This window comes from Rhinopithecus bieti, unplaced genomic scaffold (genome assembly GCF_001698545.2).
Source record: "Rhinopithecus bieti isolate Rb0 unplaced genomic scaffold, ASM169854v2 scaffold_9899, whole genome shotgun sequence".
Classification (NCBI taxonomy): Eukaryota; Metazoa; Chordata; class Mammalia; order Primates; family Cercopithecidae; genus Rhinopithecus; species Rhinopithecus bieti.
In genome coordinates this window covers 387,263-403,060 of record NW_016806979.1, presented here as the reverse complement: position 1 = coordinate 403,060, position 15,798 = coordinate 387,263, and the positions used below count along the sequence as shown (strand labels likewise).

The 15,798-nt window shown below is 48.3% G+C and overlaps 1 protein-coding gene and 1 pseudogene across 2 annotated transcripts in view; one reads left to right on the top strand and one right to left on the bottom strand.

Moving 5' to 3' along the window:
* The window catches only part of FOXK2 (forkhead box K2), an 87,576-nt gene that overhangs the window by 54,375 nt on the left and 17,403 nt on the right, over nucleotides 1-15,798 (top strand). The window contains exons 4-7 of one of the 2 annotated variants that reach the window (XM_017879164.1): nucleotides 2,293-2,439; nucleotides 12,016-12,209; nucleotides 13,252-13,427; nucleotides 15,071-15,367. In XM_017879164.1, coding sequence (XP_017734653.1) covers nucleotides 2,293-2,439; nucleotides 12,016-12,209; nucleotides 13,252-13,427; nucleotides 15,071-15,367 — 814 coding nt within the window. Of the gene's footprint in view, nucleotides 1-2,292; nucleotides 2,440-12,015; nucleotides 12,210-13,251; nucleotides 13,428-15,070; nucleotides 15,493-15,798 lie in introns of those variants that run through there. The other variant, XM_017879163.1, reaches the window with a different exon arrangement.
* Nucleotides 6,788-8,670, bottom strand: LOC108534072 (ADP-ribosylation factor-like protein 2-binding protein; annotated as a pseudogene).

Sequence of the window (15,798 nt, the reverse complement as noted above, 5' to 3'; positions counted from 1 at the left end):
CGCCCGGCTAGTTTTTTGTATTTTTTTAGTAGAGACGGGGTTTCACCGTGTTCGCCAGGATGGTCTCGATCTCTTGACCTTGTGATCCGCCCGTCTCGGCCTCCCAAAGTGCTGGGATTACAGGCTTGAGCCACCGCGCCTGGCCTCTGTCTGTCTTAATGTTTTTCAATTTAAAAAGTTTTTAGAAACAGAGAAAAAAGATCACAAGGAAATACAGCAACAGCATAGGCACAGGGACGAAGGCTTTGTTAGCTGTTTAAAAGAAGAGACGTAGCAGGCAGTGTGGCATGCACCTGTAGTCACAGCTGCTCGGGAGGCTGAGGCAGGAGAATCACTTGAGTTCAAAGCTGTGGTGAGCTGTGATCAAGCCTTGAATAGCCACTGTACTCTAGCCTGGGCAACATAGCAAGACCCTATCTAAAAAAAAAGAATTGGGTTTGTGGAGGGTCTTCTTGTGATTATGTTTTTCTGTTTAGAAAAAAGAGCGATAGGCCGAGCATGGTGGCTCACGCCTGTGGTCCCAACACTTTGGGAGGCCGAGGCGGGTGGATCACGAGGTCAGGAGATTGAGACGAGACCATCCTGGCTAACACGGTGAAACCCTGTCTCTACTAAAAATACAAAAAAATTAGCCGGGCGTGGTGGCGGGCACCTGTAGTCCCAGCTACTTGGGAGGCCAAGGCAGGAGAATGGTGTGAACCCCAGAGGCGGAGCTTGCAGTGAGCCGAGATTGTGCCACTGCACTCCAGCCTGGGCGACAGAGCGAGACTCCATCTCAAAAAAAAAAAAAAAATAGTTGACTTTGGGAGGCCAAGGTGGGTGGATCACTTGAGCTCAGGAGTTTGAGATCAGATTGGACAAAAAAAGCAAGACCCTGTCTCTACGAAAATTAGCCAGGCATAGTGGCATGCGCTTGGAGTCCCAGCTACTGGGGAGGCTGAGGTGGGAGGATCACCTGAGCCCTGGGAGTTCAGGCTTCAGTGAGCCAAGATCACACCACTGCACTCTGGCCTGGGCAATAGAGTGAGACCCTGTCCCCAAAAAAGAAAGAAAGAAAGAAAAGACAAATGTCCCTTTGTCCACGCTAAGCTGTTAGCGCTAAACGCGGCCTGTGCTGTGGAATCCCATGTGGGCCGTCCGATGTCCTTGCCTCCTGTCTGTCAGCCTGCCTGTTTCCCATTCCATTTGTGTTATCCTTGAATAGTATCTGTAATTGTTTGTTGTGCAACTTCATGTAAATAGTGTCATCTTGAATGTATTGTTTTGCAAATACCTTTTTTCATCCAACATCATCTGTTGCTCTTCATCCATGTTGAGAAGTGTGTTGTCCAGAAGTTTACAACCAGGGGTGGTTCCCTTTCCCAGTGGGCTTGTGCCAATACGTGTGGGTTTCAGGTTGTCACTATGACGAGGAACCACCAATGGCCTTGAAAGGGCCAGGACCAGGGATGCCAGCCTGTCAGCAGTGCACACAGGAGCCAGGATGTCTCCGACCCCAAGGTGGAGACTTCGTGGGGCTCTTTGTGGGCCGGGGGCTGCTCCTCGTGGGTGGCGGGGGCTCCTTGTGGATGGGTATTTGCTGAGTCCAAGGGCTCTGAGCTGCCCTGGCCACCCCTGGTGCTCATGCCTGGGGAGGGGTGCTGCTGGCTCTGAGCCCTCAGCCAACCTCCCCCACCCCTCGCCTGGACCCCTGTGGTAGCCGACAGGATCTGATCTTGGTTGAGGTGCTTTGCCTTGGACTCCACTGCGGTCAAACAGCCTTTATTTCTTCATTTTTGACATTTGGTTTTTTCCTTACGTAATTTTTAATATTCTTTATAGTTTTCCATTTGTTTCCTCCATGTTTTCAAATTATGTTACTTTTATAGTAAGAAAAATGAGGTATCAGGCTGGGTGCGGTGGCTCACGCCTGTAATCCCGTCACTTTGGGAGTCCAAGGCAGACGGATCACCTGCGGTCAGGAGTTTGGGACCAGCCTGGCCAACATGGTGAAACTCCTTCTCTACGAAAACCACAAAAATTAGCTGGGCGTGATGGTGGGCGCCTGTAGTCCCAGCTACTTGGGAGGCTGAGGCAGGAGAATCGCTTGAACCCGGTAGGGGGAGGTTGCAGTGAGCCGAGATCGCGCCACTGCACTCCAGCCTGAGCGACAGAGCGAGACTCCATCTCAATAAAAAGAAAGATGAGGTATCAGAGGAACACTTAAAAGCACTGAGAATCTTTAAATCTAGTAAATTTAATACAAAATGTGCTAACTTCAATATTCTTTTTTGTTTGTTTTTTTAAATACAGGATGATTCAAAGCCACCTTACTCCTATGCACAACTAATAGTACAAGCAATTACAATGGCTCCTGACAAACAGCTCACCCTGAACGGAATTTATACGCACATCACTAAAAATTATCCCTACTATAGGACTGCGGACAAGGGCTGGCAGGTAAATGCCTTTCAGTTTGTTGTTAAATAGAGGCCGATTGATACTGAGAAGAAAGTTGAGTGGCTGCTGTATTTAACACAGGCACAGGTTAGGAAGGTAGAAGGCGGGGGGTGGGGGGCCGGTGGTTGGAGCCTCCTGTGCTGAGAGGAAGAGGAGTTGGGGCTGGTGCTGCCATGCTCTGCCTCACCTTCTTCGCGTGGAGCAGAAGGAAACATGGTTCTGGAAGAGTATCTAGGCCTGCGTGCTTTACTGTTGTGGAAATTCATGCGTCTGCGCAGGATTAGTGAAGTGTGGATTGTCTGAGATATTTCCCTTTGACCAGTGCAGTTCATATTTGAAATGTAGGAAAAATTTGAAACCCAGCCTATCCTTCCCTTTGGCATTCTCCTGTCTTCCTCATCTAGTTCTGCTAATGGACAGAAGTTTTGAAGTTTGCAGAAACAATTTTCAAACCATGTTTTACCAAGGAACATGTAGAAGACATCTTAACCAGTTGGTCGGAATATAAAACAGATGAACGTGGTGTGCCCTGTCTCAGCCAGGGAGCCCACCTGCTCATGGAACCCCAGGGCTGCCTCCAAAAGACACTTTGAAATCTGCAAAATGTTCCCTTTGGTCAGCTCACACACCAATAATTTTAACCCTTTAGACTATGTAGGTTTTTTCTCTTTCTGTGTATCTGTGTTCTGTTGGCTGTTTACTGGATATATGCGAGAATCTTGCTATTTGAGATAATTTGGCAGTGGGTAGGTTTGAAATATAGAATATTAAAAACATAGCAAGAGAAGAAATGTATGCATGCTTATAGTTTTTTAATTCATTAAGTAACCAGGAATATCTATAGAATTTCTTTGAGGCTTTCATGTAATGATTAAATGATCCTTAAAAAATGTCTAAACTGCATGGCTTAGTGATGAGGGTGGTGCAGGGGCAACTGTTTTCTGTTTATTGAAGGGAAAGACCTTTTCTCTTTTAACTGCAGATGTATAAACGTGTTATATTGAAAAATAGCCCACCAGCCCGGCATAGTAACTCATGCCTGTAATTCCAGCACTTCGGGAGCTGAGGCAGGTGGATCGCGTGACTCTAGGATTTCGAGAGCAGCCTGGGCAACATGGCGAGACTCTTTGTCTCTACCAAAAAAAAAAGTTAGCTGAGTGTGTTGGGTCACACCTGTAGTCCCAGCTACTCCAGAGGCCGAGGTGGGAGAATCACCTGAACCCAGGAAGCAGAGGTTACAGTTAGCTGTGATCACACCACTGCACTCCAGCCTAGGCGACAGAGCAAGACTCTATCGTAAAAAGAAAAGAAAGCCTACCAGCCATGTCTTACATATTTCCTTTGTGGAGGGGCTTGGGGGTCTTGAATCATGGAAGGTACAGAATGAGACCCAACCTCCCCTCTGACCCACTTGGTGCACCCCATACCTGGAGTGTCTATACCCTGCCCTGCCCACCTCTGTGTTTACAGCAAGGGGGCATCTCTTGATTGACCATTAGGAAAATGCTGGATTTGGAGAGTTGTTCATATCCAGCTACATGTCAGGGTCTCTTAACACATTGTATGCTAAATTCTGGCCTTATTTACTCTATTTTAATCTTTTTATAAAAGTGAGGCTGTGCTTCAGACTATATATGTGTACACACACACATACATACTTACACATTACACGTGTACACACACACACACATACTTACACATAAAACCAGACGATAACTTCTACCCATGTTCCAGAGACCATGGCTTGGGCTTCGTCAAGGAGAGAAAGTCCACGTGGAGTCCAGCTGGCTCTGGGGGAGTGTGTGAGGATCCCTCAGCGTTTAAGTGCAGCTTATTCTGATGGTTTGAAGTGCCAGTTACCTGGGGCTTTGTGAGTGTGTGTTTCTAAGAAGCTTTATTTGACTTGAATCTGTTTCTCTTAAGTGCGATTTCCGTGTGTTTTTTCTAACATCCGTTTATTTGAGAACTACCTATGAATAGGACAAGGCTTTCTTGCTAAAGAGGGTGGATGGATAAAGGCCCGACCTCAGTTTTGGGGGTGCCCTAGTCAGGGAGTCAGGACAGGCCTTTTGGGGAGCAGAGCACTTGGAGCAAGGCTCTCCTGGACCACATTCGCGAAGTGGCGAGGACCCCATGGGACCGACCCCTCATGCATGCACTGCTTTCTGTTGTCTGTTGCAGGTGCCTGCACAGCCCACGCAGGCAGGGAATGACAGACTAGCACACGTCAGGCACCCCTCTCTGCGGAACTGCTATTAAACTTGTTTCTGTTGAAACATTTTCTTTCCTGTGTAGATCAAGGTCTGTCTGTAAGTCTACAGCTGCATCTCTTGCCCCAGTAAGGCTGCTCCTGTGTCATTTCACGCCTCGTGGCTCCAGCTAATTTAGCAGGAGAGAGGGATGAGTTTCTCTAGATTCCCCTTAGTTCATGGACACGTACTCTCTCTTTCTTTTTTTTTTTGGAGACAGTTTTGCTCTTGTTGCCCTGGCTGGAGTGCAGTGGTGTGATCTCGGCTCACTACAACCTCCATGTCCCAGGTTCAAGTGATTCTCCTGCCTCAGCCTCATGAGTAGCTGGGATTACAGGCATGAGCCACCACACCCAGCTACTTTTGTGTTTTTAGTAGAGACAGGGTTTCTCCATGTTGGTCAGGCTGGTCTTGAACTCCTGACCTCAGGTGATCTGCCTGCCTCGGTCTCCCAAAGTGTTGGGGTTACAGGTGTGAGCCACGGCGCCTGGCCAATGTACTCTTAATTTCTTTCTGTCCTCAGCTGTACCCTTGGCTGTTGGAATACTGACCCTCACAGGCTGTTCCTCTGCCGTGAGATTCTCTGAGCTGCCCTTCCCAGTGCGTCAGATCTTATTCTGACCTTTTCCCTCTTGGCTTAAAACAAAAGCCAGGTGTTTTGCATTGTCTACCGATGGTGTGGCTTTTTGGTCAATCCTCAGAGGATATCCGAGGGTGAAATGAGATGGTCTGAGGAGTCCTATTTGAAAAGATGCCGTATGTCTTTCCTTTGTTTGCATTTACCTGCTATGATTTGTTTTTTTCATGTAGCAAAATATTTAATAAGTGACACATCAGTACAGAAAAACACGAGCTTATAGCTGTCCTTTAAAACCAGGATGGTCAAGTGAAAAGTCAATACAGATTCTTATTTTCAACTATTTAAAAAAATCAAAGGGGCACACTGGGCATTGAACTACTGTTTTTCTTTGTCTTTTTCTTTCTTTTTTTTTTTTTTTTTTTTTTTTTTTTTTTTTTTTTTTTTTTTGAGACGGAGTCTTGCTCTGTCGCCCAGGCTGGAGTGCAGTGGCCGGATCTCAGCTCACCGCAAGCTCCGCCTACTGGGTTAACGCCGTTCTCCTGCCTCAGCCTCCCGAGTAGCTGGGACCACAGGCGCCGCCACCGCGCCCGGCTAGTTTTTTTTTTTGTATTTTTAGTAGAGACGGGGTTTCACTGTGGTTTCGATCTCCTGACCTTGTGATCTGCCCGCCTCGGCCTCCCAAAGTGCTGGGATTACAGGCGTGAGCCACCGCGCCCGGCCGTTTTTTCTTATTTCTAGAGATGACATACGTGTTTTCTGTTAAGTAATCTACCACACATTGTACTAAAGCAAAGCAGCAAACAGCCAGGAAAGCTGTGCCCTGCCTGCTCCTCCCGCTGGGCTGGACCAGTGGAACACCATCTTGGTAGGAAAGGAAGAAACTGCAGAGTTGCTAACCCAGAGAGCCTAACAATCTGGTTTATACAGAAAGGATCTTCAGCAAACACGCAAACACAGTAACATGCTCTAAGAATATGTTTTAGCCTATTTTCAGCACACACATACATGCATAGGTGCCCAGTCAAATAGGAACGAATGCCAATGTAGAAAGCGTTTTTGCCTTCATAGCACTAACACCTAAAACGCACACGACATGTAATACTTTGATCTTTAAGTGGATAATCATGGAAGTCCCAAAATCACATCCACTAGGTTAGCCTGAGTATTCATTTATAAATATATATATTTTTAAAATAATGCTTTGGCAGGGCGCGGTGGCTCACACTGTAATCCCAGCACTTTGGGAGGCCGAGGCGGGCGGATCACGAGGTCAGGAGATCGAGACCATCCTGGCTAACACGGTGAAACCCCGTCTCCACTTAAAAAATACAAAAAATTAGCCGGGCGAGGTGGCGGCGCCTGTGGTCCCAGCTACTCGGGAGGCTGAGGCCGGAGAATGGCGGGAACCCGGGAGGCGGAGCTTGCAGTGAGCTGAGATCGCGCCACTCACTCCAGCCTGGGCGACAAAGCGAGACTCCGTCTCAAAATAAAATAAAATAAGATAAGGTAAAATAAAGCTTCCAAGAGACTTCTAGAAAAGTGGGACCACATCCGACCAGAATGAAGTGACACAAGGACTGCAAACGTTAAGACTAGGGGTGGCTTTTCACGTGGGGCTTTTATGTGGGGGGCGCCTCTTTCTGTTGATGCCTGCAGCCGAGACAAGCTGTGATCACAGGAGATTCCAAAATCTCAAGCTGGCTTGAGTAACACCCTAGATAGACATCAGGAACCTCATTGAGGGTGAAGTAGTAAAACTGATCCATGTGAGAAAGAGGTGCAAATGCGTAAAGATTCACGCAGAGCCTGCTGGGACAGGGGGTGGAGGCGGATTCGTCCACACGTACACACCAATGTGTGTGCTCGGGTGGCGGCCGTGGGTTCGTCCGCATGTACACACCAGCGTGTGTGCTGGGGAAGGGCCCCCCAGATGGAGTGCTTGACATGGGCTCGCTCCAGAGGCGTCTGACTCAGAAGCTCCTGAGAGAAGTGTCTCCTTGAACGGGGGAGGAGTACTACGGTTAATGAATACAAGAAGGTGTTTCGGGAGAAATAGGTCTAGAAGGGTTAGGTCATTTTGGTTTTGACCTGTCAATACTTAATGTAAATGAAGAGTTACAAAACAGAGTCAGTCTTTTTCCAAGATGTATTCTGTCATCATGAGCTGAGCCTCTTGGGCCGGTGACATCCAGAATGTTCCCAGTTCATTGGCTGGAGGGAGGACCCAGTGCTGCAGATTGTTCTGGGAAGCTGGCACAGAGATGATTGACACAGCGAAGTCAACACCAAGCGACTGCTTAAGTCTGGTCCTCGGTCCTCGGCCTTCTTTTTCTGCTCTGTAGTCCAAAGAATCTGTGAAGGTAGCAGCATGTCGAGTGTGTCACCCACTGCTTCGTTTTTATGGTGCTGTGATGTGATGGTGAAAGCTGCCGTGTTGAGTCTAGGAATCCGCTGCAGCAGCCGTTCTTCAATACAGTTTTCTACCAAAAAAATGTATTCAGGCCAGGTGCGGTGGCTCATGCCTGTAATCCCAGCACTTCTGGAGGCTGTGGCCGGTGGATCACCTGTGGTCGGGGGTTCGAGACCAGATGACCAACGTGGAGAAACCATGTCTCTACTAAAAATACAGTATTAGCTGGGTGTGGTGGTGGGCACCTGTAATCCCAGCTACTCGGGAGGCTGAAGCAGGAGAATCGCTTGAACCCGCGTGGCGGAGGTTGCAGTGAGCTGAGATCGCGTCATTGCACTGCAGCCTGGGCAACAAGAGCGAAACTCCGTCCCAAAAAAAAGAAAAAGAAAAAGAAATGTATTCATTAAAAATAGATGTGTAGATGAGTTTATTCTCTTCCATGTCTTCAAACTCCAGGTCGTACTTATCTGTGAAATTTCTCTGTAATAACTGGAACTCGTCATCCATGATAATGTCATCTAAATATCCCACCACAATATCAGATTCATCAGAGGCGGAAGAGAAAGACAGCACAAAGCTCTCTTCTTCTAAGGTGTCCATCACTGCCGCCCCAAATAGACTCCTGCCCTGCCTGCGGCCCAACCCGCATGCAGGGCGTGGCGGGCGACCAGGTGAAGGCCTCGCAACCAAGGCTGCAGCCTACTCACTGCCCAGTCATGTCAGCACCTGTGCGCCAGGCCCAGCCCTGGGTACCCGGCTGTGCCCACATGCTGGCCTGGTCTCTACGCCCCACCGGGCCCTCTGTGCGCACCGCCAACACCGCGGATCCGGGCCTCGGTGACTCCAAAATGATTTTTTATGGTTTTATAATTTTACCTAACCCGGTATTGAGATAATTGTTGTGACTGTGAAAAGTTTGAAAAGATGGGGCTCTCAGCCTCCAAGGGAACTAGAGCTGGTTCCTTTTATTTTTATTTTATTAGAGTCTTACTCTGCCGCTCAGGCTGGAGTGCAGTGGCGCAATCTCAGCTCCCTGCAACCTTTGCCTCCTGGGTTCAAGTGATTCTCCATCCTCAGCCTCCTGAGTAGTTGGGACTACAGATGTGCGCCACCACGCCCGGCTAATTTTTGTGTTTTTTACTAGAGATGGGATTTTGCCATGTTGGCCAGGCTGGGCTTGAACTCCTGACCTCAGGGGATCCACCCACCTCGGCCTCTCAGAGTGCTGGGATTATAGGTATGAGCCACTGTGCCCATCCCTTGATCTCTTTCAAAGGAAGGACTGTGCTCTGGACTCACCCTCATCCCTGCTCTTTTGGAAGCATTCCTGGACGTTAGACCCCTCCTCTGAAAGGAACCTGGCCTGTTCCTCTCCTCAGTTTCTGCACACGTCCTTACTGTGCAGAACGCACACTGGAGGGCACTCAGGGCTGGGCGGGGTTAGACAGACAAACTGTCCTGGAGAAACTTGAGGTCTGCTTAGGAAGGCTGACCAGGAAGGCACAGAGGAGAGCCCCGGAAGGGAGGGAGCTGGTGCTCAGGGAGGGCTGATTTTCAGTAGACACTCAATTTGGAAAGCCTTTGGGAGAAAGATAATTTGCTCAGAATTGCACATCCTTTTCTTCATGTTTAGCATTAAAGAATAACAGCCCACGTTTTCTCTGAAAGCTTTATAATTTCTGAATCATTAGAGCCCAGTCAGTGTGGTTTTAGTACATGTAGCAACAATGAAGGTACATCCATCCTGGGTTTGATCAAATTACAATGGCCTTAAATTACCTCAGAAACATAGTTAATTTATTCTTTTTGTGTCTACATTAAATGTCTCATTACTTCCCCATATTTTCTAGAGTCTTGTTAGCTGGCAAATCACAAGTAATCTTTCCTCATTTGCCCTTGAAGTTGTTGTTAGGGAGATTGATTGGAGAATAAAATGGGTTAGAATCTATTCTGATGATGCAGACTGTGTTCTTGTATGTTTTCAGGACAGAAAGTAGCAGCTCCCCAATTCCACAGACCGATTTTGCATCTCGTAAGTGATGGTGGTGGTGATGCAGGAGCAGGGCTTCTGGCCCGTGTCGTGTTCTTCTGCTCACAAGGCTAGAGTCTGGTCCCGAAGTCACCTTTTCTGCTTCCAGATTCCCACTGTACTGACCTTCTTTCCTCCTAGTAGCATGCAAATTAAAGGACTCTGCGTCAGTCAGTACAGCCACAGTCTTCACTCCAGCGATGGTTGGCTGCTTTCTGCTCTCCAGCGTCGGATGCCGTGTGGGGCAGTTCTTTCTGAGTCCCTGCTTAGGAGGACTGGTCCTGGCAGAACAGCGTGAGGGGAACTGTCGACCTTCTCAGGCAGTGGCTGGGATTGCCGTTTGCACTGCTTGAGAGTTTTATATTACCATCGTCTGGGTTTGCTTTTCTTCAGTCACAGTCTTAGAATCCACCTTCTACTTCACACTTAAAATCGGTCACAGTCTCAGAATCTACCTTCTTCTTCACACTTAAAATTCTGAGAGCAGTTGGCAAAGCTTTGCCTTCTCTTTGTCGGGGCACCAGTAACAGTCATGTTTGATTTTCTGGAGGAATTGATAGAAAGATTGGGCATCAGCTAAAGCCAAATAAAACATCATAGCATATATCTGTGGTTATTAGAATATTGGAAATCTCATGTGACGCCTGCACCTGTAAACAGTTTCCCAAAATCCCACACACAGCCTCGCCCCCTCTTCATGTTGCCCACCAAGTAGCTTCCATCTGTCCACAGGGCCCAGCGGCGTTAGCATGGCACTTGAACAGCCACCGAGACTGGTTGTAAAGTTTTATTTTATATGTTGGATTTCTTAGTCACCTTTGACAATTTCCGAGGCTTGCGATTCTAATAAGATTAATTGGGAAATTTAGAAATGACTTTTTGGGTAGGTTCAGATTTTGTTTTGAGTGATCACCGTTTTAACACTTGAATAGCTTAATTTTAAATCTACACATTAATGTAAATTAATGGAATGTTTCTGTGAACCCATGACTTTTGTCCGGCTTTGGCTGTGATGGTGCCTGAATCAGGTCACAGCGGGGGCTTTCTTCAGGTTGTCTGTAAACCTTTAGCTGGCCTTTTTTTTTTGAGGTGGAGTCTTGCTTCTCTTGCCCAGGATGGAGTGCAGTGACACAATCTGGGCTCACTGCCACCTCTTCTTTCCAGGTTCGAGCGATTCTTCAGCTTCAGCATCCTGAGTAGCTGGGACCACAGGTGCGAGTCACTGTGCTCGGCTGATTTCTGTGTGTTTAGTAGAGACGGGGTTTCACCATGTTGGCCAGGCAGGTCTCAAACTCCTGACCTCAAGTGATCCACCGCGCCCGTCTGGCTTTTCCTAATGGAAAGAATGATGCACTGATGAGAAGCTGGGAGGGAAATTTTTCCTGTGTACCTTATGAAATTATTTCAAGGATCAAATAAAAAACAGAGGCACTTTGCCAAGTCCTCTCTTCCTGGAAGATGGTGTCCATCCTGATTTTCAGCCTCCTGCCCATTTTTCTTTTGTGCTGGTTCGCCAAATACTTTATACTGGATTAATTTACTTTTACTGGCATGACAGATCCTGTAAGCTAATTCTGTGTGAAGAAGTCTTTTTTTGTTTTTTTTGTTTTTACTTTTAAGTTCGAGGGTACATGTGCATAACGTGCAGGTTTGTTACATATGTATACTTGTGCCATGTTGGTGTGCTGCAATGAAGTATTTTAACAGAATAGCTCACATCAGCTCTGTGTGTCTCCAAGCAGGGAGAGGTTGGCAGCTGTAAGTCGTTGACTCCACCTGGAATGCTCTGTGCTGACAGTCGCAGTCCTGGGTTTCCCACCCTGAAAGGAGATGGAGTCAGAGATGGCCTCTGTCCGCGCTGTGTGCATTGCGCATCCCTCCTGTTCCCCAGCTCCCCACCCTGCCTCCTGGGCCTGTTCTACCAGATTGCAGTGTCCTTTGCTCTTTGGAAGCCTGTAGCAGCCTTGGGCTGAAGGGCTCAAACCCCAGGCTGCTACTTCCCTTGAGAGTTGCTCACCAAGCGGGGAGGGCTGCTCCTTCCACACAGCACAGCCCGTAAACATCACTCTCTGTTGTCGTTTGTAAGCGTGATGTCTGGGTTTTCACTCCTGTGTAGGACGGGCCTCCCTCAGACCTTGTGAGTTGTCAGTACATTACCCGTGTGACGCAAAAGAAAAACACTTCACTCTTAAAGTCTGCCAGCGCCCAACATCGAGGTTTCTGCTTTGGAGGGCACTAAAACTAGGACATGTTTTTATTTCTCGGCAAAGAAATATACGAATTCTATGTATTTTTTTATGTTTCATAGAATTCAATTCGCCACAATCTCTCTCTGAATCGTTATTTCATCAAAGTGCCACGTTCCCAGGAAGAACCAGGCAAAGGCTCATTCTGGAGGATAGACCCAGCCTCTGAAAGCAAATTAATAGAACAGGCTTTTAGGAAACGACGGCCTAGGGGTGTGCCCTGCTTTAGAACCCCTCTGGGACCTCTCTCTTCTAGGTAAGGAAAAAGAGGAGTAAAAGGCCTCACTTCATGCTCACTAAACTTACCTTCAATGTATTGGGAAAATTTCCTTTTGAAAATGAAGGAACTACCAAATGCATTATGATTAAATGTTGGGATGGGGATTTGAGCAAAAGTGTTGAGTGCTGCCCAGGCGTTTCTGGTTCTAGTGGTTGAAACATTTGAGACCGTTTGCAAAGTTTAAACTGCACTCCACTCAGTGATTGCTCAGTGTGGGGCTTGTCGCATATTGTTCACGCCAGTGCTGTGGTGACATTTTTCCTTTCCTTTGGCATAGGAAAAGTTCTTTAAAACTACTTTCTAGGCCGGGCGCGGTGGCTCACGCCTGTAATCCCAGCACTTTGGGAGGCCGAGGCGGGCGGATCACCTGAGGTCAGGAGTTGGAGATCAGCCCGGCCAATATGGTCAAACCCCGTCTCTACTAAAACTACAAAAACAATAGCCGGGCGTGATGGTGGGCGCCTGTAATCCCAGCTACTCGGGAGGCTGAGGCAGGAGAATTGCTTGAACCCGGGAGGCGGAGATTGCAGTGAGCCGAGGTCACGCCACTTCATTCCAGCCTGGGCAAAAGAGTGAAACTCTGTCTCAAAACAAAAACAGACACACTACTTTTCAGCTGCTTAAACTTGTGTTGACTTACAGTGTTAATTTGCCTTAGTTTAAATACTTATTTTTAGCTTCATGAATACTGTTTTTAACCAGAAAAATAAATGAGCATAATGTCAGTCTTAAGTGCCCACTGACTTGCCCGCTGCTGGCTCCTACGTCTGTGCACAGGAGCTGTTTAAAGAGGGCAGCCAGCCCTGCCCTGTAGCCATGCTGCGTATGTGGGCAAGGGGCCTGTGATGGACCTGTCACACACAGGCTGAGCCTGTCTCCCCGACTGTCCCGCTCAGTTCACAGGCGTACAGAGAAGTGGAACTTAACAGTAGTTGGTTGTCAGGAGACAAATGACACCCCCTTTGCAAAGTGCTTTCTGAGTGCGTAAACATGCAATGTCTTCTTCTCGGTGACACAGGAGTGCCCCAGCCTCTCCCAATCACGCTGGAGTGCTGTCTGCTCACTCTAGTGGCGCCCAGACCCCTGAGAGCCTGTCGAGGGAAGGTTCGCCGGCCCCCCTGGAGCCTGAGCCTGGCGCCGCACAGCCCAAACTCGCTGTCATCCAGGAAGCCCGGTTTGCCCAGAGCGCACCAGGTGAGACAGTGGGAGAGGAAGCGAAGGCCAGACAGCATGAGCCAGACGTGGATGCCTGGGCTCCACAAAGAAGAAATAGCTGGACTGGAGGCCTCCCTGTCCCTCTGTACCTTATACTAGTACCTGAGTGTGATTTTATAGGCCTTGGAAAACTAGTAGCACTGGGAGTGTTTTTTAAAAATGAATGAACGTTCTTTAAACGATACTGAGTAGATGCCTGAAATAACTTAGAATTAACCTGTTTCTTAGTTTGTCATTCAAAAATCCATGGAACACCCCCCGCCCCGCCAAAAAAAACATGAAGTAGACAAACTAGACACTGGAAGCAAAAACATGTCAGTTTTTTTTTTTGAGACGGAGGAGTCTCACTTTGTGGCCAGGCTGGAGCGCAGTGGCACGATCTTGGCTCATTGCAGCCTCTGCCTCCCAGGTTCAAGGAATTATCTTGCCTCAGCCTCACGAGTAGCTGGGACTATAGGCACGCACCACCACGCCCAGCTAATTTTCGTATTTTCAGTAGAGACAGGGTTTCACCATGTTGGCCATGATGGTCTCGATCTCTTGACCTGGTGACCTCGTGATCCGCCCACCTTGGCCTCCCGAAGTGCTGGGGGTGTACAGGCGTGAGCCACCGCGCCCAGCCTAACATGTCCATTTTAAGGAATAGGTAAAACAGTTTGCAGTTTACTTAGAAAGTCATAATGTGGAGTAAAAATGTGTGCCCTGGGGAATTAAACAAACATAGTGTGGAAATGTGTCCAAACTAAGTCTGTTACAGTTGACAGGCATGTGAATTGGATCAATTGGGATTACTGGCCCTCCTGGGCCAGAGAACAGCCCTCCCCTGCCCACTGGCAGTGGCCCGTGACAGCCACGTCTCTCTCTCTCTGCTCTAAGCCCTCAAACCACAAAGGGCAGAGGCTGGGTGCCGGAGGTTCTGTGACAGCCGCACTCCGTTTTTGAGCTTTCTGCTTCTCCTCACAGGAGGAAGGTGTTGATCCTAGGTGAGTGTGGCCCTCGTCTTTCTGGCCTACAGGGGCAGTTTCTTCTTCTTCTTTTTAATTTTTTTTGTTTTTTTGTCTTGAGACAAGGTCTTGCTCTGTCACTCATGCTGGAGTACAGCGGCGTGTTCTTGGCTCACTGCAGTCTCCACCTTCCAGGCTCAAGCAACCCTCCCTCCTCAGCCTCCCAAATACCTGGCGCTGCAGACACACACTAACATGCCCAGTTAATATTTGTTGTAGAGACAGCGTCTCCCTGTGCCCAGGTGGGTCTCAAACTGCTCCCACCTCAGCCTCCCAAAGTGCTGGGATTACAGGCATGAGCCACCGTGCCCAGCCCAGTTTCCTCTTATATTGAGTATTGACATTTTCTTTTTCATAAAGAAAGAACTCTGGGAAGAGGTGTTACCAGATATCTAAATAGAGCTAAAATTGCATTTTTAGCAGTTAGAGATAGGAGTTAAATACCCCTATTAAAATACTACATCTCCCTCATTCTTAGTAACTTTACTATTGTGAGGTGAAATAGGGCCACATCCTGTATTTTAAAGTTTGTATGTTGCTTGTCGGTGCTGAGTGTGGGAACCTTTGTTTGTAGAAGTCAGTATCTGTAAGTGTCAGTCCTGTTGTGTCTTTCACTAGGGTCACCTCTGTCCAGTCAGCCAGTCTTAATCACCGTCCAGCGGCAGCTACCACAGGCCATCAAGCCTGTCACTTACACTGTGGCCACCCCAGTGACCACCTCGACCTCCCAGCCACCCGTTGTGCAGACGGTTCACGTCGTCCACCAGATCCCAGCGGTATCGGTCACCAGCGTGGCCGGACTGGCCCCAGCGAACACGTACACTGTCTCTGGACAAGCCGTGGTCACCCCAGCAGCCGTGCTGGCCCCTCCTAAGGCAGAGCCCCAGGAGAACGGAGATCACAGGGAAGTCAAAGGTGGGCAATGGGGGAAAGGAGGAGAGGCCGCCCCATCAGCCTCACACTCTTGGACGTCCGTAAGGTTTGCTTATCCTTGGCTGGGCGCAGTGGCTCAACGCCTGTAATCCCAGCACTTTGGGAGACTGAGGCAGGCAGATCGCCTGAGGTTGGGAGTTTAAGACCAGCCTGACCAACATGGAGAAACCCCATCTCTACTAAAAATACAAAATTAGCCGGGTGTGGTGGCGCACGCCTGTAATCCGAGCTACTCGGGAAGCTGAGGCAGGAGAATCACTTGAACCCGGGAGGTGGAGGTTGCAGTGAGCTGAGATTGTGCCATTGGACTCCAGCCTGGGTAATGAGAGTGAAACTCCATCTCAAAACAAAAAACAAAGATTTGCTCATCCTTTTCTTTTCTTTTCTTTTTTTTTTTTTTTTTGAGACGAGTC